This window comes from Lathamus discolor, chromosome 3 (genome assembly GCF_037157495.1).
Source record: "Lathamus discolor isolate bLatDis1 chromosome 3, bLatDis1.hap1, whole genome shotgun sequence".
NCBI classification, from domain to species: Eukaryota; Metazoa; Chordata; class Aves; order Psittaciformes; family Psittacidae; genus Lathamus; species Lathamus discolor.
This window is the reverse complement of record NC_088886.1, coordinates 54,610,702-54,638,010: the sequence shown is the minus strand read 5'-3', so window position 1 is coordinate 54,638,010 and position 27,309 is coordinate 54,610,702. Positions and strand designations below refer to the sequence as shown.

Sequence of the window (27,309 nt, the reverse complement as noted above, 5' to 3'; positions counted from 1 at the left end):
AACACCTTTTCTTTCATGCAGCAGCTGCACTCTGCCTGCCAATGGGTAGCCAAAGAGGAAAGGGAATGAAAGTGATTAGCCATGCTCTCATCTGCTCATGGGTTGTGCTGGTTGAATCTTTTTGCGGGGTACCAGACTAAAGCCAGATCAACTCAAATACTACTGATGGGTTGTAAATCTTTTGGGTAAGTCAGCAGGAACAAATTGGTGGCCAAATCAAGAGAAGGGAAATGGAAATTTATAAAATTTCCTTCATTAGTAGGAACTTGGTGTACACTTTAATTCTACCACTTGGGTTATCTCAGTCTATCCTACGCCTGTTATCTTAAAAATGTCTTACGGATGGATGCAGTTTAAAATCTGTACAAAGATTTGGGATAGTTCCTGTTTAAAACCAGACCTACTTGCTTAGTTTTGTAATCATCAGGTTTTCATACCACACAGCATGTTTTTTGGGGGTTGGACATCCTTATTAAATTGTAAAGATATTCTTAGAGTTCAGCCTTCAAAATTCCAGAGTTATGTTTTAAGATATAAACATGAGCAGATAGTTTTGACTTTGAGGTTAGATTTGTTAACCCGAGGTTAGCCCAGACATATTTGTTAGCTGTGGGACATTTGGGGAAAATAAATTAATTGTAGCAATATGCCAATTAATATTGGAGTAACAATCTGGTATGCTGGGATTTTTCTTTATTTTCCTTCAGTGTACCCAGTACCTCTCAAAATGGCAAAATGCATCTGCTTTGCTGCTTGAGATTTTTTTAGTGTTCTGGTGCCACCTATTGAATTCTTTTCAACTCTGTCCAATTCTATGGCTATAATAAATCATATAATAGAATAAAATCATAAAAGAGGAGGAAGCCTTTAAAATGCTTAGAAGAGCATAAAACTGCCATGAAATTCTGTTAAAATTCCAGTGCTCATTTGGAGGGGAAAAAAGGCAATCTAGGACCATTATTTTTCAAACTGTTTTAAGTGATCTGCTCTAGTTGAACTGGTCTGAGCAAGGCAGATTAAATGATCCTTTGAGGTCACTTCCAAGCTTGAGTTCTATGATGTGACTAAAATTCAGCATCTGCCACGAGTGAGCAATAAACCTCATGCTATATTTAAGCTAGTAGCATTATTCCTGACTTTACAAGGGAGAGGATAGAGAAAATTACTTTATAAAGTATATATTTGCATTAGAGATCAATAAATAGCTTGAATGAAAAATATTTCTAAATCTTTCACTGATCTGTGAGTGGAGTTTCATTTAGGACTTTTTCTGCAACTTCTTTGATTCTTTTCTTGGAAACAGTTATTTAAGTGATAGTTGATCTGTGTAGATGCCCACGGAAAGTTAATTTTGGGCTTGAGGAGTATTTAATGTGCTGAACCAAAGTAAAATTTGGGAAGGAGGGGGAATAGTTGATCCTTCAACTGATAAGCCAGTTGAAGAAAGAAAAATCAAATTATGAAATTTAGAGCAACCAACCACCAGCTTTCAAATGCTGAATTTAAAAAAAACATGAAAATACGGTGAAAATTCATGGCTCATGGCAAATATGAATGAATATACATGTCATGTTTTCTAAACTTCATTGACAGTTTAATGTATAGTCAGATTACAGAATTTCTGGTAATAAATGTTCTAGTCCTTCCCAGAGATTTTAGATGCTGCAGATACATTGATAGATCAAAAGATCATCCATATTTTTGTAATTTGACAGCATCTGTCAGGTTAGGTTAACATTCTGTAGCTCTGAAAAACATAGGTTTTCCTGTGTTTCAATGGAGATAGATACAAAAATATAAATGAGTTAACATATTAGAGCTGTTAATATGGTAGCTTCTAAACCTGTGTTATTTAGTCTCTTGTCAGTCTACTACATTTTTTACAGATTATATTCTTACAATTAAGAACAATTTTACTTTGAAAGTTTCTTACAATTTCAGACAAACTATAGGCAGGCCCATATCCTCATCTCATGGACCAGATTTTAGGCAACACAATCCCAACCTCTATAAAGAATGAAGTAGCTAGCTCTGTGTTACTATTTTTAGGTGAGCTTCATTTGACTTCTCTTGATACTTTTTATTTCAAACATCAGATTTCTGGATTTTTCCAAGTTTTAATTTGTAGGACAAGATCTTGAAGAATGTACAGTCCACAACAAATTCAGTTGTTCACTAGAAAAGTACCTACAAGATTTTAGGGTTTTTTTTTATATTGATTTTTATATCATGGGTTATACAGGTTTCGTGGCAGTTCTGAGCATACAGAAATTGCTCAATCTCCACAGGCTATCTTTGTCATCACTGATCATGTTTTTTTAGTGGCTGTTGTTGGTCAACTGAACTGGCCATACAGGGTGCAGAATCCATGGAGGCTATTGAGCAGCCAACACAGGTAGCACTGATTGTTGGATCGATAATGAGAAAATCTTTGGAGTTCTGGGAGGTCTGCCTATGTTGAGTTTCTGTGTCAGAGATAAGCAAAGTGTTTTTGGTGCTTGCACATGAACAGGGCAACAGAACATGTATCCCTCATAAGTACTGCAGGTTTTCACAAAACCCTGGATTTGTGTTTTAAAGGTTGAAGGAGTTTATTTTCAAAAGAGTAGAGCTACAACATTTGTGGAGTACCATGTAGGGAAGCTGAAGAAACAGAGAAATTATAAACAGTGAAGTACTATCTGAAAAACACAGATGCTTCCCCCCCAAAAAAAACCCAACCAAAAAACCAACCACAAACCAAACCAAACCAAACAACAACAACAAAAACAAACAAAACAAAAAGGAAATAAACATCGTGGGAAAGAAATAGTAGGAAAAGGCAGAAAAGGAAAAGCCAAATAAGCAGATAAAAGTTTGTGAACAGTTACAACAAGGCATATGTGAATAAATGGCTTTATTCCTTGATGAAAGCATAGCAGGCTGTTTTAGAGAGAGATGTCTTGAGGGAAGAGGCATTGATTTGGGATGTATTTCATAGAATCATAAAATGGTTTGGGTTGGAAGGGACCATAAAGATCATCTCTATCCACCCCCCTGCCATGGGCAGGAACACCTTCCACTAGACCAGGTTGTTCCACGCCCTGTCCTGCCTGGCCTTGGACACTGCCAGTGTTCATTTGAGCAGTGCCACTTTCACAACTTCTCAGGAAAAACCTGTTCCAGTCCCTCACCAGCCTCACAGTAAAGAACTTCTTCCTAATGTCTAATCTAAGTCAACCCTTTGTCAGCTTAAAACCATTCCCCTTGTCCTACCCCTACACGCCCTTGTAAAAAGGCCCTCTCCAGATTTCTTGTAGGGCCCCTTTAGGCACTGGAAGCTGCTCTAGAATCTCCCCAGAGCCTTCTCTTCTCCAGGCTGAACAATCCCAGCTCTCTAAGCCTGTCTTCACAGGAGAGGTGTTCCAGCCCTCTGATCATCTTCGTGGCCTTCCTGGGCTTGCTCCCATAGCTTCACGTCCTTCTTATGTTTGGGGCTCCACAATGGGCACATTACTCCAGATGTAGTCTCACCGGAGTGGAGCAGAGAGGGAGAATCACTTCCCTCAACCTGATGGTCTTGCTCCTTTACATGCAGCCCAGCATATGGTTGCCTTTCTGGTCTGGAAGTGCACACAGCAGGTCATGTTGAGCTTCTTATGAACCAACACCTCAAAGTCTTTCTCTTCAGGATTGCTCTCAATCCATTTTCTGCCCATTCTGTATTTGTACTTGGAGTTGCTCTGACCCAGGTGCAGGACCTTGCACTTGGCCTTGTTGAACTTCATGTGGTTTGCACTGGTCTACCTCTCAAGCCTGTCAAGGTTTCTTATGTCAATGTGGATTTCAGGACTTTCATGTCAAAGTGGAAGCTTCTAATCCTCAAAATGAGTAAAGGATATAGTGCTGAGAACGAACTTGCGGTGCCAGCTATTGCCATTCTTTTTGTCACTCTTGAAGCATAAATTTTACATTACACAAATACAGAATGCTTTGGGTCAGGATTTCAAAACAGAATGTAAAAATGAGGCTTGTTTAATAGCTGTGAAAAAATAGCTCCCAGTTCAAGTCAGGAGGTAATTTATAACCTGAGGATAGGAGTTATTAGGAAAGATTCTTAAGTATCAGCAGGATAGTCCAGGAAGGGCACAGCCACTTAGAAATTAGTAGCAAGCAAATGGCTTTTAGGAATGCTGAGGATTGGCTTTCCAGCTCTTCTATAATGAGGATTATAGACAGGTAGGATTTTTCTTGACAAGAGTATTGGTATCTCTTAGCAAAAGTCTTCATTCAGTGAAAAGTCAGCCCTATTTCTTGATGCTGCTTATACATGTATACATTGCTGTGTGATGATGCAAAAGATTTTGAGAGTTTTAGCTTTTGGTATTGCAAAATACATCAATAAACACGAAAATGTTTCAGTATCCCCAGAAAATATTACAGTATCTGTCCTGGAAAACATGGTTTAGAGAAAGCTGTACAAACAATTGGACTTTTTCTACTATAGATGAACTTCTCACTTACATGCATTGCTCACCTGGTGATATCTTTTCCGCGCTATGCAGCAGGAGATGAAAATCTGGCAAACAGCAGCTCTCCCTTCCTTATGTCACCTCCACCTGCACACTCCACATCACTCTCACCTCCAGACATCACTGAAGGTAATGGTGAATTCAGGACCATGGCATTGCTGCTATTCTCCTGTTTCAGCTGAACTGGCATCTACTTCTATCATGTGTTTGTTAACTCCATTGCTGTGAAAGCAGTCTAGTCATTTATGTTGTCTGAGGTGGGTTGTATTACAGAAAAAACTGTTAACGCAATGAGGACATATTTAGGGTTTTTTATTTTAATTAAATCAAAGGTGGGGATTTGAAACACATTCTTCAAAGAATTCAGGGTGTAACATGCTGTTGTTAGGAGTTCATGTGTTCTTTATGGACACCCCTTCCTCCTGAGGTCTCAGATCAGCTTTTCATGATGAGTCGTCACAGTGGCACTTTCTTGCAATTCATGCAGGCACCACAGCAGTATCTGATGATTGTTGGAAGAGAGTATTTCCTGGGTCAGAAGCACAAAACAAAACCACTCCAGTCAGTCTGGGCTTTTTGCAAACTGTACATTACTTCACACCTTTCAGCTGGTGTTTTGAAACACCTGAAATCAGTGCATGCCCCACAACTTGATAAGGAATGATCAAATCTCTTCCCCACAAAGGCATTCTAGACAAGTTTGTGGGAATTTGGAGTAGGTGGTCTTGCAGACCTAATTGCAAGCCATGCTCTTTCAGTAAATCCAAGCAGATCTATTGGAGAGGGAAATATAATTCAGAGAGCAGCTGCTTGCGATGAGCTACTTGCCTTCATACATTGCTCACCTGGTCATATCTTTCTCCCCACTGTGCAGCAGGAGATGAAAATCTGGCAAACACCAGCTTTCCCTTCCTTATGTCACCTCCACCTGCACGCTCCACATCACTCTCACCTCCAGGCACCACTGAAGGTAACGGTGAATTCAGGACCATGGCATTGCTGCTATTCTCCTGTTTCAGCTGAACTAGCATCAGGTACAGCCTTCCTGATGCTGTCTCCACCCCTCAGGCTGCACAGCACAAACGCATGGCTCAAGAAAAAGTGATTTTTAATGTGGACGGTATCATTCCACATGTATCATATGTTTGATATTTTGCGGGTCTGGTTGTTGCTACATGCCACTAAATATTACTTAAGAATGTAATTACTTAAGAATGTGTAATTCACTGGGGAAAACTCAGTTGATTGTTGGGAGGAAGGAATGTTTCTTTTTTTATTTTTGGCATATGATTGTGTTTAATTCCTTGAAAGTTTAATTTACAATTTCTCTCTCTCTTTCTCTCTTAAAGGAGATGAGTCAGCAGTGACTACGCCTGGTAAGAAACTTTTAATTTACATGACAGAACTGCATTGGTGTTTTTTACTGATAATTTCTGCTTTCCTTTTCCTGCACACAGTTCTCTCACAGAACGTGTAACGCCTTTTCACTCAGCCCAATCAGTTGAAATGTGCTGTTGAAAGAGGCAAGAATATCAGACAAGTCTGGTTTTGAGTCATGAATTTGAGTGTATTTTAAAACACTGCAAGAAAGAGGTGTAGTCAGCGCCAAAAAGGATTACACTTGCGGAATGTTCAGCTGACAACTGTTGGACCTCTGAACAGCCTGAGCATTTGTTGTGCTTGTGTCTTTGCTTGCAAATAAGATTCACAGTACTTCAGTATGAGAGTGCTCCAGCACAGCAGTCCTGTGTCGTGTGGAGCTTTGTGTCCTTCCTTGAGCAGGAAGCCTCTGAAGCATTAACGAAACTGCTGTAACTCTCACCACAGGTTTCTCTCCTGCAGACAACACATATCTCTCCACGCACGCAGGCTCCATCCCTGGCACGGCACTCAGCAACCCACCAAAAAGCAGCACTACGTCCCTCACCACACACACTCCCACTGCCTTCCAGAATGCTTCCTCAGGTTTGCCATCTTCCTTTAGATGCCACTCACTGCTCTCTAAACTGTAGTGGGAAACTAAGTAATTCAGCCTCAGGAAAGCCTTTTCCAGCATATGGTTTGTCAAATAGAAAAGGTATCTGCAATTTGGCAAAGTGGCAATACCAGAATTATTTCCAGGATGTGGTATCTGATAGCCAGTTCTTGTAGTCATCTCAGTACTAGCGAAACTCTAGCTGCTGTCAACGAGGCCATTGTCAAAGCAAGAGCAATAGGAGTGGACCTAAAAGAGAACATAGAAACCCGTCAGCGATTTATAATCAGGAAGATAAATACTGATATATAGTGAGTAATATAATGCTCAAGGTATGTGATCTGGCAAATGAACACTAATGGAGTGCTTGTTTCTGACTGTTCATAATTGTGTTTTACTGTAAGAATATATCAAAATGTCACAGTTTTTCCCAGTTCACAATTATTAATGCCATTTTTATGATTATTCTATCTGAATTAAGCCTAAATAAATAAAAAAATCTGCTTATACATTGCAAAATTCATTAATAAGTGGTATATTCCTACAAAATTGCTTCTATTTAAATAATTATTTTCTTGTTTATTTGATATATTGACATGATTTTTCTTTCAGCACTCTCCTCTAAATTACAAAAATCCTGGGAAGGAAAAAAATAAGCAGAGAAAGGCTGTAGTATAAGGCATTTCTGATGATAGAGCCATACAAAATAATGAATTTTACATTTTAACACTGATATGTTTTTTATTTCCTTACAGATGATTACAATTCAACATCCTTGCACAGCACCATCTCACCAGCCAGCATGCCAGCAAACACTGGGATCATCCCCACTTACACAATAGGTGACAAACTTGCACACAGTTATCACAGTTATGATGCTGAGAGCACAGAAATGTGCTAGAATGAGGGAATTCATTTTGAATGTTTTTATCAAACTTGAGCATACAAATCAGGCATACAACTGCATTAAACTTAAGGATTTTTAGAAATCTTATTAATAGTTTATGAGTAGCATTAAAGGTACCAGATTTGCTACTTGTCAAGAAAGTGAAAAATAGAATTTCCACACAGTAGCATAGCACAAGGGTAAAACTGTCAATTACTGCATCAGTACTTCTCTTGCTATTCACAGAAACTTGCCCAAGTAGCAAAAATGTATGAATGCATCCAAGATCTATGTGCTTCTCTGTTTTCTGGTGGCACCCTTTTTGTTTCACTCAGCATTAACATTTTCTTGGGATCTAATATTGCAGACACTTATGCACATTATTACTGCTATTGGGATGTTAGGAATTACTCGGATCAGTAAAATACATGAGTGTGCTTGAGCAAAGTACACCAGGAGTCAGACTCTTACCATCCTTGTAACTACCCTTCAAAGTAGCTATATCATTCTGTCAGCTCTTTGACTAAACTTAACTTTTACTCGTGGGTCTTCTGCCCCTAATCTTCTTGGTAATTCTCCACTGGACCCTCTCAGTCTACCTTCTCTTTAGGGGCAGTACTCAGCCAGATGACTCCCAGCCTGGAGGGATGCAAATCTAGGGCCAATCTTCTTTGAAAAAATTATGTATCGAACTCTTTTGGTAATACTTATACTGTAGTATATTTTCAGTAATTGTTTTAGGATGAAGTTCTTTGCTCAAGCATCTGTATGTATTTTCTAAATACCAGCTCGTAATTTCTTTTGAGTATTTTGATGTAAAAATATTTGTAAAACAATCTGTACTGTTGCAGAAATCTCATTCTAAACAGCATAAAACGTAGGTTAATTTTGTTTCTTTAGTGACATTGGGTGCTGTTCAGTTAGCCGTTCCACAGCGTATGTATCCTGGGAAGCTGCTATCACATAATATCACTATGAGAATGTGTGATTTTGAAATATTCTTCTGTAACTTTGTATGTAGAAATGTTATTAGTAGCCAGTTTGATTTGTAGGCAGCTATGTCACTGGAAAATTATGAAAGACACGTGATGCCTAAAATATCTAATTAAAAAATGGTGTTCTGTGTAGATGATGTTTTCTTCCCTTTTTTAAGTGTGAGTGGAGTGCTAAATATAGCTACTTGTATTTGATATACTGAATGAAGTTTTGGGCAGTATCAGTCACACTCCTGTAGTGCTCTGTGGAAAAAAAAAAACCAAGCCTGCTGAGCTACACCTTCCTTTTATTTTTTCTTATAGAAACTCCCTCAGTGACAACAGATGAACCTTGTGGTAAGAACCGAACTACTTATTTTATCTCAGTCTTCAAATGTGGCTAAATCAGTAAACTAAAGTATGAAGAGCTGATCAGTAAACCCGATCAATTATAGCATCTCAGATTATTTTATAATCTGTTTTCCAATTCAGTAGGTGTAGGTTTAATGTTATCAACAGTTCTGGTCTTCTCATCTTCATTTACTGTTCTATTAAATTTCCCTGCACTAGACTGTTGATATCAGGGCTGCAGAAGAGATCTGCCTTCATTCCTCTCTCTAATTTTTACCCATCATATTGATAGCCACATGCTGCAATCTGCAATTCAAAACTAAAATAAAACTAAAGTTTGGATATTTGTTTTTCTCTCTTCAGAGTTAGAGACCTCTCCTTTCTTATTTTCAGGAATAGACTCTAGCCATTATTTGCTAGATGGTTATGAAATGCTTTGAGTGAGAAAATTTGAAATGTCTATTCAAACAAATGATTCAATATGTCAAAAGAAAGTATTTCACTTTGAATGGACAATTTAAATTAAAGCAAATCCGTTTCTGGAATGTTCAGCTTCTTAATTTTTTAGTTTTTCTAACTGAAAAATTACTTAAAAGAGTATTTTCTGAAGGAAATGTTCCGTTTTAACAAAACATTTTTTTAAAGCAAAAGATAAATAAAAAGTTAAAATAAAGAGGCAGATAGTTTAGTTGTATTTGCTTATTCTTAAAACACATATGGTGCTTGGGGTGCCATAAAACATTAAATGGTTCTTAAAAATTGTCATGAATTGTTTACTATTTTATCTTTTTCTTTTAGATGATGGTCTTGACTACAGCATAGAAAGTGTAAAAGGCAAGAATAATGTGGCTGAAGTTACACTGAAAAATCTCAGAAAAAATAGAGAATATGTAATTTTGGAGGATAACAAGAGCTTCAGTGTGGAATCCAGCATCTATAAAATAGAACTTCAGAGATGCATGAGATACACAGTTAGTGTTAAAAATTGCACTGACATGTATCTTTCTGTTCCACCTGGTAGGTACAGAAGGGGTTTGGTAGTTTTGGGGTGATTTTTTTTTTTTACATGCAGTCATCCAGCTTTCCTGGGTGTTTTAGTCTATTCGTGTCTCTTTTCAGAGACTCAGACAGGTTTTCATATTTTGTGCTCGGTTTGTAAGATATTTTGAAGTTGCAGCTTAAGACCCTTCAGTATTTTCTTGAAGTGGGATGTTAAAAAAGGGAACTTTAACTATGTTGGACATATGCAGCATGGTTAGCTATAGCAAGATGAGTCAGCACTTGAAAGCTGCTATTTATGCTGGGTATTCTGTTCACCAAAAAGATTGCTGGATTCAAAGTTTCATTTATTATTTGAACACCAGCAGTGTCTTTGTATCATGTCAGAATTTTCCTTTTTTTTTTTTTACTTTCCATTTCCTGTTAAATTCTTTGTATGTTATTCTGTGCCGATTGTATCTTCATATTGCAGAACAAGTCAACAAATATAAAAGAACAAATTGCTATTTAAAGAATCAATATAGTCAGTGTAACAGTGGCATATAATGTTAATCCTTTTCAGACATTGCTGAGAATCCTTTCACAGTTAATGATCAAACCAACACATCTGCAACATTATGTTGGGGAAAGCAATTTGACTGCTTAGCTAACGTGACTGTTCGCTGCAAAGGTGAGACTTATCCAAGATATTCCAAATGTTGTTTATTTATTTATTTATTTTAAAAGGCAATGTTGGTGATGTCTTTTGATGACAGACTATCAGATTTAAATTAACTGTGCCAGTTTGAGGGAAGGACTGCTCAGAATTTCTGGGATCACCAGGATGACTACTGTCTCCACACACTGCAGATCTGAGGACAGTTCAGACTGAGAGAGCTCATTTCCTGAGTTTACCAGCTTCACAAATTGCAGACTTGTGGGCATTTTGAGGTCCTGCTTGATGGTCTGAGGGGGAGCTGAGAATTTGGAAATCCTGCAATGTGTGGGTCTGCTGTGAGCTGACCCCTTGCAGACTACCTTGACAGCTCTCTCTGGGGGTTCCTGGAGGCAAGAGGCCAGGCTCTCTGCTCCTGGAGCCAGCCAGTGGGAGGAGACAAGGGCAGCTAGTATGGTAGGGAAAGTACAAATATTGGATGTCCTCATGTGTCCCAGAAAACTGTGTGATGAGTATCTGGGCCTGAAAGTTTCCTGTTTCAGGGAGCTGAGGAGCTAAAGAAACCACTCCAGGGTCCTACCAGATTCCCATGAAATGTTTTGATTTCTGTGGAAAAGTTGTTAGAAAGTCAGATCATGTTACCTTTGCTAAGAAAGAATAAAGATCTATGCAAGCTAACTTAGTATAAAAGAACCCATGCCCTAGTCATTGGATTAGGTTGTACACTTTTCTGTTTGGAATATTATGACAGTTTATTAAAAATTATATTGAACAACTGTGGTAGACAAATCCCAGTTAAAATGTTAGAATGTACACTTGGAGTTGTGAAAAATATTGGTAAAATTCTTTTTGTGTCTACAGATTTACCAGTCTTTACAGAATTAAATCAATCTTGTAAAGAACTGAATAACTTATCAGCCAACTCTCAGTACAACTGCACTGGTACCATACATTTTTTTGAAAAGATGGTTGTCAACCAAGAGTTCATCATAACAACAGATTATGGTGGTAAGTGGAATGCTTACTTTGCTTTATGTTCCACATATTTCTAGAAACTCCTGCTATAAATCCCCCTATCCACGTTTCCTGGGGTTGAAGATATATTTGAGCACTGTGCTCGGGCATTCTCTGGTTCAGCTCCAGCTCCTCCTGCCTGGTATCCTGCCCTTGTGGTTGTTCTTCTCCAGCCCCAGTCTCAGTCTTTCATTTTGATGCCTTCCTTTCCTTCTTTCAGAGAGTGTGATTTATTTTCGAGGATGAGAGCATTACAAAATATAAGGAAATTTTACTTGAATGAAGACAGGAAAAAAAGGTGTAGGCCTAGTTAAAATCAAGTGTTAAGTTCTTGATTTGAAGAAAGATGTGATAGAACAATTGCAAAGAATGTTTTTGTGTGTTTTTCCAGAGCATTGTCCTTGGAAATAGCTTAGGGGTTTTATCTGGGGGGGACAGGTTGTTTTGGTTTGTTGGTTGTTTTTTTTTTCCCTAAATTAAAAAGGAAATCAGCATAAATCAATATAATATTTGGAAATGCTGGAAAATTTTAGTAATATGTAATATTGCTGTATTCACCTTGTCCTGAATTAATTAAATTTATGATATTACTCTGTGATGCTTTTGCATATACTCCATTTATACTTAAGTATAATTTCTTTGACTGAAATAGACTATAAAAAATATTGCATGTTGTTGGCATCTTGCTTTAGTATCCAATGAAATTTAATTTAATCAAGGTAGGTAAAAAGAGGAATTTTCTTTTACAACAGCTCCAGAAGCACCAGAAAACCTTACAGTAATTTCTGAGGCCAGACATGTATCTGTTACATGGGAGAAACCTAGTGACATTTCAAAGGGTCCTGTAGATGGTTATTTAGTGACATGCAATGACAAAGGTAAGTACAGGCCCCTTCAGTATTCAATAATTCAGTGCATGTTTTCACATTTACAGAGCACTAAGCATGATGCACTGTCATTCCATTTTGGAATCTCTTCAGACTATGCCTTTTTATTTATTTTTTTTGGTACAATGTTTTTTTTTCCGTCAAGGATATTCCAGTTCAACCCTGTGGCTATTCAGTTTACCATTTCAGGACACAATTCTGTCACCATTCAGTTCTCATGCATATTGTGTTAAGAATAAGTTGTCATAAGATTATCAGCAGCCTGATTAGTTGGTAGCATGGTGCTCTCTGTCTCAGAAAAAACGGCTATTGCTGATTAACATATTCTCTGAGAAGTCAGGGACTGGCCTGCAGAGTAACAGCTATGCATGTAAAAGTTGGGTCCCGAGTATGGCAGTTAACGTAAGCATGTTTAGACAGGTAAAGCCAGGTTGTTGTCTTCTACTAAATGGTCACTCATTTCAGGTATGCTGTATTAGGCCACCTTTCATCTAGATGGACAAGCTTGTATCCATTATACTGGTACCATATTTTCCAGGTCTGAGCTTTTCTTCAAAACAGGACTGGGAAATGATGTTTTGGAAATGAAGAGTCTGATAGATGATTCCAGGAAATATATGTCAGGTTTAAACCAGTCCTGAGTTAATTTATTCTTTCTCTTAACATACTACATGTTTTGTAAACCTGGACTGCCACAGAAACCAAATGCTGTCATGTTCCTGTGCTTCCCAGATATAAATCGTCTCTTTCATTCTTTATGCCCTGAATTTGATCACTCCCTGAAAGAGTGGCAGCCCCATGCACCAGTTTCTATGGTTGGTCCAGCTTGGCCAGTGTAGGAGACCAGCGTATTATGCTGGGGTGCAGGGAGGTCACACCTGAAGCAGCCAGAATGAAACATGGAAAGACCATTGCTCGCCAGTTCCACAAGCCATCAAAGCCCCACACTTGCTCAGTGTAAAGAGTGACTTTTGACATCTGTTTATGAACCCCTAAGCTGAACACAGACAAAAGTATCAGCATCTCCTTATCAGTTTGTTTTATGCTAGTTTTTAATTATAGCCATTTTAATGACATATTGAGAAAGTCAAAAAAAAAAAAAAAAAAAAGATAATAAAACCAAACGGAAAAACACCAACTTTCTACCTTTTTGACTGGGGAATGTATTTTTCTTCTTCCTGAGCTTTCACTTAGCATTAGTAAGCAAGACAAACTAATGAAGTAAAAGGGAATTAAAATAGAAGTGCACATGCTAGTGGTTCCACGTACTTCTGGTGAAGTGTGAGTTCCTGTGCTACTAAGAAACTTTGTTCACTAATTTAATTTTTCATTTTTTCTCAAAGAGGAAAATGTTGTTGACAAGACTAGCCATATTTGCCACGAATTGGAGCCATATACCAATGGTTCTGTGTCTGTGACACCATATACCCGAAGCACATTTAATAGGGGACTATATAGAGGAAAAACAGGAATATGTAACTTTAGAACAAAATCAGCAGGTAAGTTTCTCATTTGCTAACTGTTGTGAACAAGGCTGATAGCAACACAGAGGATATGCGCTTTCTTTTTGTACTTCATTGTATTTTATATGTGCTAGTGTTATTTGCCAAGAATCTTCAGATGTAGAGCCTCATACTGATTTAATTCCTTCTTTGAGGTAAAAGAACCCCACACGAAACACCACAATCCCCAAACCCACCCAAACCCCCATGTTTATCTAAAATCTTCCAGTACTTTTTTAAGTCTACTTCCACCACCTCCAGACTCAGCTAATATACAGTTACAGCTATAAGGGAACTATGATGGTTTAATACCTAGTAAGATACTAAATTTTTCCTTTAATTTCACTAAATAAGGAAAAGATTGGGTTTCTTTTTAGTGAAAAATAAAATATTACTTTTGTGCTAGTGATGTAATTATAGTTTGTAGAAGTGGTTTGTTGTTGTTTTTTTTTGTTATGCTTCTTTTCTTTCTTTCTCTCAGCTGTTTCAGCAATTGATAGCATGATACTATTTCAAATACTAAAATATGCTAGTAACTCCTGGTAGGAAACCTCATTTACAGATGTTCTGAAACATATACTGAAGTTTTAAAACATATACTCACACAGAAAACTGTCTGTTCCCCATCTTGTCTGTTGTCCCATGATTCTCAAATGAGAAAGTGATGTCAGATGCAAAAGAGAGAGTTGAGATCCTTATCTTTGCAGCCTGACTGTCAGTAGAGTTCTGATTTTCCCAGCCTTTTCAGTTTCACTTCACATCTTTTCCAGTTTAAGTTAAACCTATGGTTAATTCAAAATTGATTTTATTGATCTTGTTAAATTGGGATTGAAATTTTTGAGGAATAAAATGTTTGAAATTATTCAGAGAAAAGATGACAGACAGACATTAATAGATACAGCTGTTGAAATGTTTGGTTTGAAATTATGAGAATAGAACCAGCAACACTTTTTTTGTTAACAGAACCACAGAAAGTGATCGATGTTAATGCAACATTGACAGCTGATAATGCTGTCCAAATTAAATGCAAAAGTCAACAAGTGTATGGACCACAAAAAATATTTGAATTGACTTGGGAAAATGATGCAACAAATGACTCCAGACACGAGTGTGATTTTAAAAAAGAAAATCTCTCATACTTAACAAACTATACATTTACGGTAAGTAGGCTTATTAAATTAAGTATATAAATATTGTTGTATTTTCATTGTTTAAGTGTATTATACTTGGGCTTAGGAAAAGCAAATATGATGTCAGAGGAGTTAATTTGTCGGTCTGCAGACCACAGATGTAAAGAAGTAGCTACTGCCTTGGAAACAAAATTCAGATGTGCCTAGCCTATCAATCAATCAATCGATCAATCATTCCTTTGTGTGCTATTCCACATAGGTTCTGACTGCATGAAAAATACAAGCTGAATAGATTCTTTGTACTTGGGACAGAGAGAAATTTGGGTGTTCCATAAGTTTAAAAATAGTTCCTTAAGTATAACGGATATTTCCGTGTTTAAAACACATTTCACTTAAAGTCATTTCCATCAGAGGATAAATATGGGATTTAGGTCTTGAGATAATTGCTCAGAAATAAATTGTTCAATATTTTTCACTGTGAAGACTTTTGATGCTTTGGGGACTGGTTAGTGTAAAGCAGTTTAGATCCTTTCCCAGTTGTTTCCGTACAAAATATATCATCCTCTGTTTACAAGCTTCACTTTCCTGAAGGCCTCCTGCTATTTTCTGTTCTTTGAGGCATTTCATCCTTTTGGCATTTGTTGTTTGCAAAGCCAATGGTCTTATGTGGCCCCCATAATGTGGCCACTAAGAATATTTTTCATATCCTGGTAGCAATTCTCCATAAAGTTTAGATTAACAAGCAGGAATTATGAAGTTTTATTACTTTCAGGAACCAGTTTTGTTCATTTTTCACAATCTTTTCCTCTTTTCTCTCTGTTTTTCTGAGAAAATGCAGTATCGGAGAACTTGAATAGTCTAGGTTTTGTTCCAAGGCTTTGTCAGTATTTTTTCAAGAGATTCTGCTCAGAAAGCTTTGTATTTGGAAAATAAAGATGAGGCCCTGTAGGATCAACAAATGCTTGCATTGCCCTCATAGTACGAGACCCCTGCACTCTTTGGAGCTTTTTGTACACCAATTGCAGTGAGCAATTTGCTTTATAGAAGAAATTATCTTGTGCTTGTCTCTAACCCCTGGCTTCTACTTTTACCTTATTTTGTCCAATTCTCACTGGAAAAAGAGAGAAAGCTTTATGGCCTTAACTAGTAGTGAAAGAATTCTGTGTCAGGTTATAGAACGCTCAAGAAAAAAAAACAAACAACAGATCACCTGAGGGAGTTGGCAGATGTCACTATTTCCTTCTGTCTGGACTGGATTGTTCAGGGAATAAACAGGAGCCTACCTAGGATACTTCTTGTTTAGTGATGTTTTGACCCTAACTGCAATTTGAAAGATTCAATAGATGTAATATGTATTATGAAATATAAACACATCCACACAGAGATAGTGTCTTAACACCAATTAAAGTATCTCAAATTTAATGTTACAAGACAGCAGCTTATTTGAAAATTTATTTTGGCTTCTATAATTCAAACTTTTATTAATTACTTCCTATACAGGAACTTTTATTAAAAATATCCGACTCCATTGACTATTTGTATATTTACTGTTGAAGCAAATAAAATAATGATGTTTAATTATATATTGCATGGTTAATTTTCAGATTTGAGGGATTTGGTAAGAGATAATTTGATTTCTTCCTTGAGATACACTCAGTACTTATTTTGTAAAATGTGTCTCTTATTTCACTAACCAGTCATCTACGTATTTTTTGATTTAGATCTTGCTATGACTTAGGTAGAAATCTGAGCTGCACAGCTGTACAAAGATTGACAGCAGATCTTGCTGTCAATGAGTTTGATTCATTGAAAATAGATGGGTGCATTTTGAATATCCATTGTACTTCATTTTTCTTAAAAATCTTTATGCAGAAATTTTGACTTGTTATAGCTTATCTTTGTTATTCTCACCCACTGCACGCAGATCTTGGTGTTTAATGGACAATATAGAGGGCAGCCAGTAAAGACAAGTATAAAAACCAGATGTAAGTAAATATATATATACAGCATTTTTACTTTTAGACTTTAGCATAGTATGAATAGTGTTAATTGTGAATTGTTACAATTGCTCCTAATTAAAAGTCCAAGCTGTCTGTTTTTATGCTTAGTAGTTGATCTGCACTTGAAAAAATAATATCCTCACTCAGCATTAACAGACCATGTTGACAAGTCATTAATGGAATTAACTGAACAGAGTTATTACACAGCTATGGTTTCTTCAGGAAACATTCAAGTGCAACTAGAAATTAATTTCTCTAACTTAAATTATTCACTTCAGGAATATTTTCCTGTGTTCTGATCCTGTATTTCAGGAGCTGGACCTCTGACAGGAGACAAGCATGGTAATGCTGAACCAGTGACTGAGTTGTTAGCATTTTGACAGGTGGATATGGATAGTTTAAATGAAAGTTTTCTTAATGAAAAAATAAAGTTTCTTTATTTTCTTCATGCTTAAAAAGTTTTGGCACTTTGGAGAAACAAACTTATATTAAACCACTGAAAAATAATTGTTTTGTTCCATTACTTATGTATTGAAGAAATAATAATTGTGTTCTTTTTCTGTTAGATAATTCTAAAGCCCTGATTATATTCTTGGTGTTCTTGATCATTGTGACATCAATTGCTTTACTACTAGTTCTGTACAAAATCTATGGTCTTCACAAAAATAAGCTTAGGTAAGTTTAAAGTTTCTTGCTCTCATATAAATGGGGGTGTGGTGTGTGGGCTTTCTGTTTTTCCACAAGGTTTCCCAATCAGTAGTACAAAAATGTTACAAATTTGATATTTTATTAAAATGGGAAAATACATCCTTTTACGTTTTAATTCTTTCAAAAACCCCCCACAGTTTATGGTATTTTGTCTGGCAACACAAATACAACAAAGTGCATTTAAAATCTCTCCCTTATAGCCTTTCTCTGTGCGCACAAGAACCCATCTGCTAGAACAAAATCTTTTGTCACTAGGTTTGTGAAAAAATATGCACATATACTGGAAAACCTTTCCTTCACATTTTAAGCTAAAAGTATTGAAAATAATGCATGCTTTCTTGGAACTCTTTCAAATGCTTATTGACCAGAAACAATATCTCAGGGAGGCGTTGGTTATTATAGTCATCTAGGTGGTGTGGCAGTTCTGTAGGTCAGAGAGGATGGTAATAGAAAAATGGTTGTTGCCTTCCCTGATAACTGTGCCCTGGAAAGCCAGGCTGACTGCTACTATTGCTGTGGAAGGAGGTGGTGCAATGTGGTGGAGGTGGTGCCATTTTCTGCTGGTAGAGACAGGGGAGCTAGGGCAATTTTTTTCAGGAACCTCTCAGCCCTCTGGCAACAGCAGAACTTTGGAGACTCACCCCTTCCAGCTCCTTTAGCACTGTTTCATCTACCCCCCAAGAGAGTCCGGCTTGTTCTTGGCTACCTAGCATTTAAAATTAATTTTGTAATATTTTATGTATTGGGTCTCTGTCACTTATTAAGCAAAAAAAGAAAACCAAAGATGGTCTGAGCAGTTACTCCAGTAAAGAAATTAAAAACACACTTGCTGTAGGTGATACAGACAAAATTATGCAAGTGGTTAAGCTGTTTGATGTGGTTCCCTTGTTTCTCCTCCTCCTATGTGTAGGGCCTGCAAGTCCCAGTTGTAGTACTCTTATTTCACAGACAGTTTGTAACACAGTCTGCAGATTATAAACAGTCTTGGTGTTCACATACAAACCTGCTTTTTTTTAAACTCATATATATGTGTTACTATTCAGAGCTTTTACAGATACTTTTGCTTTTTACAGCAATTCTTCTGAAGGTGTGAACCTTGTTACAGGTGAGTATCTTTATACATTTAGCAAGTGGAAATAAAATTAGTCACTTCTTGCTGCCACCTTTGGATTGCTTAAATTCTAGGTTGCATACGTAGATTACAGATATCAACATAATAACAGCTCAACTGGAGGAAAAATAGCCCAAAAAAGCTTTCTTGTGCACCTTTTTCAAAGCAAGAATTTATACATAAACCAGTTGTTTTTTACTGTAAAATTTTGAAGGATTTCAAATCTTATAGACTGAAACCAAACATTATGTGTAATATTTTCCCAAGATTTCAAAGCTTCTGAAGAAAGGCAGAATCAGTCAATACCAAAAAGCTCCAAGAAAAAAAAGATTTATGACATTCAAGGCCACAGAAGTTAACTACATTAAATAGGAATTAATAATGTGTTGATATTCAAATCCATTTGCTTAGATGCACAGTTGTTAAAAAAATTAAAGCTTTTCAATATAAATGAAAAATGTATTAATGTCTAGTTAGAGATGTTAGAAGTTGTTCAATCATTGCTTTATCATTCAAGATGATATTACATGTTATTGCGACTCAGAGAATAGGTTGGAGAAAATTTGGAAAAGCAGGCTATACATGTTGTTACATTTGTTGGTTGTTTGCACAGTAATGGATTTTACCACTGATGATAAGTGATCAGAATTCAAGTAGAAGGTGATGACATGCAACTGTTGTGGGTGTTGGAGCTGTCGCTGTGACCTGAATATGGCACTTGCACTTTGTACATAAAGCGCTGTTAATGGAGTGTCCCTGTTGATGTCCTCCTCACTTGTCTCCAGTCAGGCATCAGAACTGAACAAATTCTGTTATTCCCAGGGCCTGTTTGCTCACAGCTGGCTCAGTTAACACCTTTTTTTTTTTTTGAAAAGTAAATGTTTTTTATTAAAATAAAGAGGTTTTCCCTTTTGTTAGTTTATCTGACAATCCGAGTATCATGGTTACGGAAATGTGATCTACAAAGTCAGTAATGATAAATGTTCTATGTATCTACGCAGTTAAAGATGATGATAGGCAACTTCTGAACATAGAGCCAATACCTTCAGAGCAACTGTTGGACACATACAAGAGGAAGATTGCTGATGAAGGAAGACTTTTCTTAGATGAATTTCAGGTTTGTTATTGGCTCAAAAAATACCACAGATTTGTAGCCAAGTGGTTGAAAGACTTCTGTTCAAGAGCCTGTTTGAAGTATTTGCACTGATTATAAATAAATCTAGAAAATTAAGTTAATTATTAAGATCAAATAGGCTTCAGTTAATTTTGTTACCAAGCTCTTCTCATTATAAGGTGTTTTTTTCCCTGAAGGTGTTTTTCAGTAAAAGTATAAAATACACAGTTTGAATACTTCTAATTCTAAAGTACTGTTAATACACTTTTTTTTTTAATGCTTTCTCTTACGGCATAGCCATACATAAATTAATATACAGGGGATAAATAATATATAATTGTGGAGATATATATTATTTATATTAAGGGTAAGAAAATTGTTGGCTTTAGATATAAGAAACATATGTAGTAATACATGAAACAGAATGTTATGTTCAAGACTCAGTAGTAGTAAATTTCTTCCATTTGACTGCAAGTAGAAGCAAATTTAAATATATGCGTACCCAAAAAGGAAACATTGTATTTTACAGAGTATTCCTAGAGTTTTCACTAAATTTTCAATAAAGGAGGCCAAGAAAAGCCATAATCAGAACAAAAACCGTTATATTGATATCCTTCCATGTGAGTATTTGCTACAGTTTCTGTATGTTTTATAAATATTTATGTTCTCAGTGCTTTGAGATAATTTTTAAAATTGTTTTTGAATGATTTAAACAGATGATCATAACCGTGTTGAGCTCTCAGAAATCCCAGGAGACCCAGGATCAGACTATATCAATGCAAGTTATATTGATGTGAGTGATTTCTGCTTAAAAAAAGTCTTAGGCACTACTGAAGATATTCTGTAGTCTGTGTGTTTCATGCAAGGGTGCTGGAACTAGATGGTCTTAAGGTCCTTTCCAATCCTGACTAGTCTATGATTCTATGATTTCTGTTTGATTTCTTTCCATCTCTGTAATGTATTCAGTATTATTGCACTGTTGCATATTGAATTTATTTTTAAAGTTGAAAATCTTTTAAATTGTCCATACATCCTTTCTAAGAGTTAACATCATTGTACTTTGTTACAGGGCTTTAAAGAACCAAGAAAATACATTGCCGCACAAGGTATTTTTTTAACCTTAAAGGAATATGCTTTATTGACCCATTTTTTGTTAGAGAGCAGTAAAAAATTATTAGTAATTTTATAGAAAAATTGAAAATCTGAAATTATGAAATTTAATGTGAAAAAGTTTGCCAATGAGTTTTTGCTTAGGCAATTTTATGCAGATGGTAGACTTCTCATGATATATAATTTTACACCATAAGTTTTCAGATTTCACAGCTATGCAGTAAAGATCTATATGAGACTTCTAAAATGTTGTAGCCTAAATGCAACAGTCATAATGAAATCAAGCTTGTGTCTGTTATTTGTGTGATCTCTGGTTAGCTTTTCAGACTGAATGGCTATGCATGTCAAGAAGCCAAGTGTTTTTTCATGTATCTGTGCTCTGAAAAACTGCCTTTTAATACCTCCTGCTAGGCCCTAAGGATGAAACCACAGATGATTTCTGGAGAATGATCTGGGAACAGAAGGCAACAATTATTGTCATGGTGACTCGCTGTGAGGAAGGAAAAAGGGTGAGAAACCATCCATCCATCCATCCATCCATCCATCCATCCATCCATCCATCCATCCATCCATCCATCCATCCATCCATCTTTTGTCTGAAAATTGAATGGGTTGCTGTCCTGTGGTGAATTACATTTTCTTCTTAGTACTTTGTTTTCATTCTTTGCTGTTCTCTCATTGTGGCAGAACTTATTTTGGAAAACATGCCAAAACATTGTGCTGTCTTATGGAATTACCAGTCTTATCAGAAAATGTCACTTTAGTCCCAGCTGTGAGTAGCAGAGGGTGAGCTTCCAAATTACAACTAATAAATCCAGAAAAGGGCTCAAGATAGAACTGTAGCTCCTCATAGACCTGTCATAAAAGGTATTGTTTTTATTTTTCTCCTGTCGACTATCTTCTGAAATCCTGGCAATGCCATCAGTAAATTCTTGACAGAATATATATTTTTGTTTAATCTGTTGTCTTTGCTCTTCCTTTAACTGAAAGGTTGGGTGTTTCTGGCTTGTTTTTGTTCCTTATTCCATGTACAGCAGGGGAACTGCTGTTTTAACTGCTTTAAAAGATTAAAATACTGTCAGCATGCAGATTTACAGCGTCCCCAGGCAGATGTTTTAGGCAGACAGGAGTGACATCCCCCACTGAAGACTCAAAAAGAAGCCATAGAAGTAGCTGCAAACTTTTCTGCAGCCTTCAGGCAACAGCAACAGTGGCTGTTCACTTTTTCAAGTAGTGCACGTGATTCTTTTCACCATATTTTCCAAGTTAAATTTCAGGGGCATAAACTTCAGGTCAGAGACTTAAATTTTTGGATATTTGGAAATATTTAACACTGAAATCCTAAGCAGTGACAGCCTTTTCAGGGAGAAGAAAATACCTGAGAGAAGTAGGAAAAACTATATTGAATTGCTATCTGTTTTAAATCAGACTTTCTTCTAGCTCTCAGCTCTCTGCCATTTTGCTATACTGCTGGTGAACTAACTTCATATCTTCATAGAATAAATGTGCCCAGTACTGGCCGTCAATGGAGGGTGGCTCTGCAACATATGGGGACATCATCGTGAAGATCAATGAAAGTAAAACATGTCCAGACTATGTCATTCAGAAACTACACATCACAAATGTAAGTTGATTCAAAAGTGTAAGACTGGCATGGGAACATCTATTTGGAGTCTGTAGGTATTGTTGAGAGATCCTTCTAGGAGAAGAGTCAGCTATCAGTGGATGATGCTCTGCTGTTTTTTCCTAAGCAACATATAATTCAAGAGGAAACTTCTTAGATGGTGTCATTCCTTAAAGAAATAGGAGTTAGACATATATTTCCAAAGTTAAAAATGTATTTTTCTTAGTACTTTGGTATCTATATTTAAGAGGAAGCTGTTAATATGTTGTTAAGCATGGAAAACTTAATACACTGTGGTTCCCTTAGATGTTTAGCCTGTGCTTTAACATACAAATTTCACTGGTTTATGTGTATCTCGGAATAACCTTCTGCAAGTAAAATCAATGTGACTCACAGAGCACCATTATCTACCCTAGTGATAATTATATAGTGGGACGATTACAAATTCAGGTAATCTCAATTGCATTTATAAACATAAGCGTTTAAAATTGCCATTTGGCTATGTGTAGAATCGTTAAGGCTGGTTAATTGCTTTGTTTTAGACATCTGAAATAACATTTATTTTCTGTGTGTAATCTGTAATTTGTGTGTAAAAGTCTGAGATGCAGTTTAATTAATTAATTAATTTATTAATCTATTGTAACCTCATCAGGCTACTTTTAAGAGACATAAGAAAATTACCAACCTGTACCCCTTGAAGTAAGCAGGGCTTTACACTGGCCAAGTTGTTTATGAATAGAGTGGGAGATATATTCGGAACCATAGGCTAACCTGAGAAAAAAGTTTTTTTAGCAACACTTTGAACCAATTGCTTGTCCTCTGTTGGAGTCATTGTGTATTCTTGATTCATGAATATTTTAAAATTAAAATTTAATATGAAAAATGTCATAATCTGGAGTCCATTGGGATCATAACATTACAACACACTGAAATTTCTTTTTCAACATTTGACGACCATTGCTCTTATTTTTCTTCTGCTTTGTATATCTGCACTTTATTTTGGTTTTCTGTATATATATACATATATATATGAATATACTCTCTATATAATATATATAATTTTTTATACATATATATATATATAAACCCCACACTTCACTTTGTCTAGGGAAGAGAAAGGACAGCTGGAAGAGATGTCACTCATATTCAGTTCACAAGCTGGCCAGATCATGGAGTCCCTGAGGATCCACATCTCCTTCTCAAACTTCGACGCAGAGTTAATGCTCTCAGCAACTTTTTTAGTGGCCCAATAGTGGTTCATTGCAGGTAGATATGTTATGTTTTAAAAGTGTTTTTAATGCTAAATGAAGTGATGCTGTTCAGAAAAGACCTGGCAAAGGTATTTAGCTGATCCCAAATTCTGTGACTTGATTACTTGAGAGTGAGGCACTCACTGATATATAAAAAGACCTGCTTTCTGAAGGATCTAAAGGATATTCAGATCAATAAAATCTGAGAATACACAGACTTTTGGACTTCTGGAAAGCAGGCAGATAAACATTGTGCTTTTCTGGCTACAAGCATCATGATTGGAAGTATTTGCCTTACTTTCATTAAAAAATACTTTACTTAAAATACAAACTCGTTGTTTCTGTTGCTGATTAATTTACAGCAAGAACTGTTTTCAGTTGCTCTGTATCCTGGTGTTACACTTTTCCCCTTTCACTCCCTCACTGACTCTTCACCTCTCAAGAGTGAGACTGGGACTTGATCACGCAGATAGCTTTCTTGATAACCAGATCACTTTCTGCCTTGCAGTGCTGGTGTTGGGCGCACCGGGACATATATAGGAATTGATGCCATGCTGGAAGGGCTGGATGCAGAAGGCAGAGTGGATGTTTATGGCTATGTCGTGAAGCTTCGTCGGCAGCGATGCCTTATGGTTCAAGTAGAGGTATCTTGCTAGAACTCCTATCACTTAGAACTGTTCTCTAGGGCTTTGTCAGTATTTCTTGGAAGTGCACTGCTCAGTCTTGGGTACAGCTATAGTTAATTTGAAACTGTTCTTAGAAAATATAGCTCTGAAAAACATGGAGAGATAAAAACTTCCAACACATTTTTAGTTTTATAAACTTCAACATTTTAACTTTAGGCTTTAAAAAAGGAAAGCAAAAGATCTTAGATTTGATAATCCAGCTTTTGCCATACAATTCACAAATGCAAAATTGAACTTGCATAGTTAAACTTACTTTTCAAATTCTAAAAACTGTCTAGGTGGGATGTTCAGTTGAGTTGAGAATATAACAAAAGTTATGGACTGATGCAATGCATGTTTTTAACTTATTTAAGCATTTTGCAGATATTTTAAATCTCAGTTGCATAATTCTTGAATGTCATTACATTTATTTGCAGAGCACTTTTCATCTAACACACTAAATATGGTCCAAAATGTCTAATTTGGATTTTTTATAGATCCAAAATGTCTGATTTTTTATATTTTTTTTATTTAATGCTTATTTAACATTAATGCTTAATATTATTATCACTAGTACCATCATTGGAATAATAGTTTATCATAATGGTTTTAAAAAGTGGTACGAATGTGTTAGGTTTTTTTGTTTTTGTTTTTTTTCTTTACTCTCTAACAACATCATTTTTAAAACCTTCAAATGGGAAACACCAGTCACAGTACATCCTTATCCATCAAGCACTAGTGGAATACAATCAGTATGGAGAAACAGAGGTCAGTCTATCAGAACTGCATTCCTATCTTAACAATCTGAAAAGAAAAGATCCTCCGAGTGATCCTTCTCTGCTGGAGGCAGAGTTTCAGGTAAATAAGCATTGCATTCTGGTGCCATTGCCTCGCACTTCCATTAGAAAATGCCTTGCACAATAGTCCTGAGGGAGAGATACCTTGCTTTATCTATCACTACTGTGCTGTTTTATTTCTCTGGCACAGAAAGTTTCTTCACCTTCAGGGAAAAAAAAAAATTAATAAAATTTAATTCCTGCTTTTGATGTTAATATTTTTAACAGAGATATTTATCTTTGTTGTATAATATATAACAAAGATATAATATATATGCTTCTGTGTGGAGCATAGAATGATTACTTATATCTATGTGGATGATTTCCTGTGCCATTGTACATGGTATGACAGGCCTTTTAAAACTATAGTACAGATGTGACCAAAGTTTAAAGAATTAAAAGAAGTGACTGCATGTGGGTGTCCAGAGGGGACAATTATCCCAGGAGCCGTTTTAATCAAGCATAATACCAAACATCCTCTTTCTTTAGAGATTACCTTCCTATAAGGGGTGGCGGACACAGAACACTGGGAATCGTGAGGAAAATAAAAGCAAAAATAGGAATGCCAACATAATTCCATGTAAGTATTTTTCATAAACTCTCCCTTATTTTATCTGTTATTTTCTGTAAGAAAACCTTCTAAATTTTGAAAACAATTAGGACAGTAAATTACCTTACTGAGATGTATTTGATTATTTAATTTTCTCAACACTATAAAATTAGAAACTTCTCATAGTAATTTAAGAAAGAAATTAGTTTTTTAAAATGTGGATTACTGGTAGTATATATTTTAAACAAGCAGCCTTTGTTCTGCACTCTGTTTTGAAGGATTATCCTTTTTCTATATATTTCCCCCCCTGCACACGCAGGGACAGCCCCCCTTTAACACTACACCTGAGCAGCAGTGTGGCATGATGGTGACACTTTATCTCACACAGATGACTTTAACCGAGTACCAATCAAGCACGAAGATGAATGCAGTAAGGAGGGTGAACATGATTCAGATGATTCCTCAGATGAGGACAGTGACTGTGAGGACTCAAGCAAATATATCAATGCTTCCTTTATAACTGTATGTATTTAGAAGATCTGCTATAAGTATTTCACAAACTTTAAGCTAAAACTATATTGTAGCTTGTGCTCTTATTCTTTTGGCTTCACATATAGAACAGGATTTACCCGAATGAGAGAGAAAGTTCTGACACTCAACTGGCAAATCCGTTTATAGTTTTAATCATCAAATTCGTCTACATTTTGCTGCAGTAATAAGATGAATCTTCTAGCCCTACATGGTCTTAGTCTGTGCAATCTTAAATAGTGGGATTAAACACAGAAAATGTCTTTTTTTTTTCCTTTCCCCACATGTGTGTTACGTTTAAAACCACTAACTTTCCAAGTGGCCTCATGACAACAGGTATTTCTAGTAGTGCACACCTGCCTACAAGTTGTTTCATACTGATATTTTCCCTATTAGTGAAATATGAGTATAGTTATTAATATATACAAAACTTTACAGCTGAAAATTTGGGCTATCAGTTTTTTGGTATCATATATACCTCCAAAAGAAGCAGAGCAGTTATTCATCATGAATGGCGTAACTAATTTTAATGGAATTACTAGGTAAATTGGGTAAAGCTGAATGCTTAAAAATGCTACAAAGTTATGATATTGAGAGTAAACATATTTTTTTTACTTTTGGGTAGTTCAGTGTGAACTGGCTGGTGCTCCAACTTTGTGTGGTATAAACTCAATTTATTAGTGGTTTTAGCCCTTAAAAAATATGCTTTGCAGAAAATGGCAGGGTGAGGTCTCTCCCACTGCAGCATGAGTATACCTTGTTGTCGATCTGGAAGTGATACTGCTGTTAATGGACTTGTCATTTGGCTCATAGAATTCCTGTAAAACCATTGCCTACTGTGATGGTCATATTTTCCCTATAAAGAAAAGGGTTCAGTAGTTTATTTCATAGGCTGTTCTTCAAATGATGAATTCTTTTGCTTGACAATC

At 36.3% G+C, this 27,309-nt stretch overlaps 1 protein-coding gene across 18 annotated transcripts in view; it reads left to right on the top strand.

Moving 5' to 3' along the window:
- PTPRC (protein tyrosine phosphatase receptor type C) overlaps nucleotides 1-27,309 on the top strand; it is a 68,514-nt gene that overhangs the window by 36,578 nt on the left and 4,627 nt on the right. For 2 of the 18 annotated variants that reach the window (XM_065675280.1, XM_065675279.1), the window contains 26 exons: nucleotides 4,545-4,640; nucleotides 5,386-5,481; nucleotides 5,861-5,887; nucleotides 6,339-6,476; nucleotides 7,242-7,328; nucleotides 8,671-8,703; nucleotides 9,496-9,714; nucleotides 10,259-10,366; nucleotides 11,213-11,359; nucleotides 12,118-12,243; nucleotides 13,596-13,751; nucleotides 14,718-14,914; nucleotides 16,809-16,869; nucleotides 17,451-17,559; nucleotides 18,666-18,697; nucleotides 19,705-19,820; nucleotides 20,347-20,437; nucleotides 20,534-20,610; nucleotides 20,887-20,923; nucleotides 21,339-21,436; nucleotides 22,426-22,551; nucleotides 23,660-23,817; nucleotides 24,310-24,445; nucleotides 25,175-25,324; nucleotides 25,792-25,882; nucleotides 26,241-26,374. In XM_065675280.1, coding sequence (XP_065531352.1) covers nucleotides 4,545-4,640; nucleotides 5,386-5,481; nucleotides 5,861-5,887; nucleotides 6,339-6,476; nucleotides 7,242-7,328; nucleotides 8,671-8,703; nucleotides 9,496-9,714; nucleotides 10,259-10,366; nucleotides 11,213-11,359; nucleotides 12,118-12,243; nucleotides 13,596-13,751; nucleotides 14,718-14,914; nucleotides 16,809-16,869; nucleotides 17,451-17,559; nucleotides 18,666-18,697; nucleotides 19,705-19,820; nucleotides 20,347-20,437; nucleotides 20,534-20,610; nucleotides 20,887-20,923; nucleotides 21,339-21,436; nucleotides 22,426-22,551; nucleotides 23,660-23,817; nucleotides 24,310-24,445; nucleotides 25,175-25,324; nucleotides 25,792-25,882; nucleotides 26,241-26,374 — 2,846 coding nt within the window. The remainder of the gene's footprint in view (nucleotides 1-4,544; nucleotides 4,641-5,385; nucleotides 5,482-5,860; nucleotides 5,888-6,338; nucleotides 6,477-7,241; nucleotides 7,329-8,670; nucleotides 8,704-9,495; nucleotides 9,715-10,258; nucleotides 10,367-11,212; nucleotides 11,360-12,117; nucleotides 12,244-13,595; nucleotides 13,752-14,717; nucleotides 14,915-16,808; nucleotides 16,870-17,450; nucleotides 17,560-18,665; nucleotides 18,698-19,704; nucleotides 19,821-20,346; nucleotides 20,438-20,533; nucleotides 20,611-20,886; nucleotides 20,924-21,338; nucleotides 21,437-22,425; nucleotides 22,552-23,659; nucleotides 23,818-24,309; nucleotides 24,446-25,174; nucleotides 25,325-25,791; nucleotides 25,883-26,240; nucleotides 26,375-27,309) is intronic. The other 16 variants (XM_065675291.1, XM_065675287.1, XM_065675295.1 and 13 more) reach the window with 13 other exon arrangements.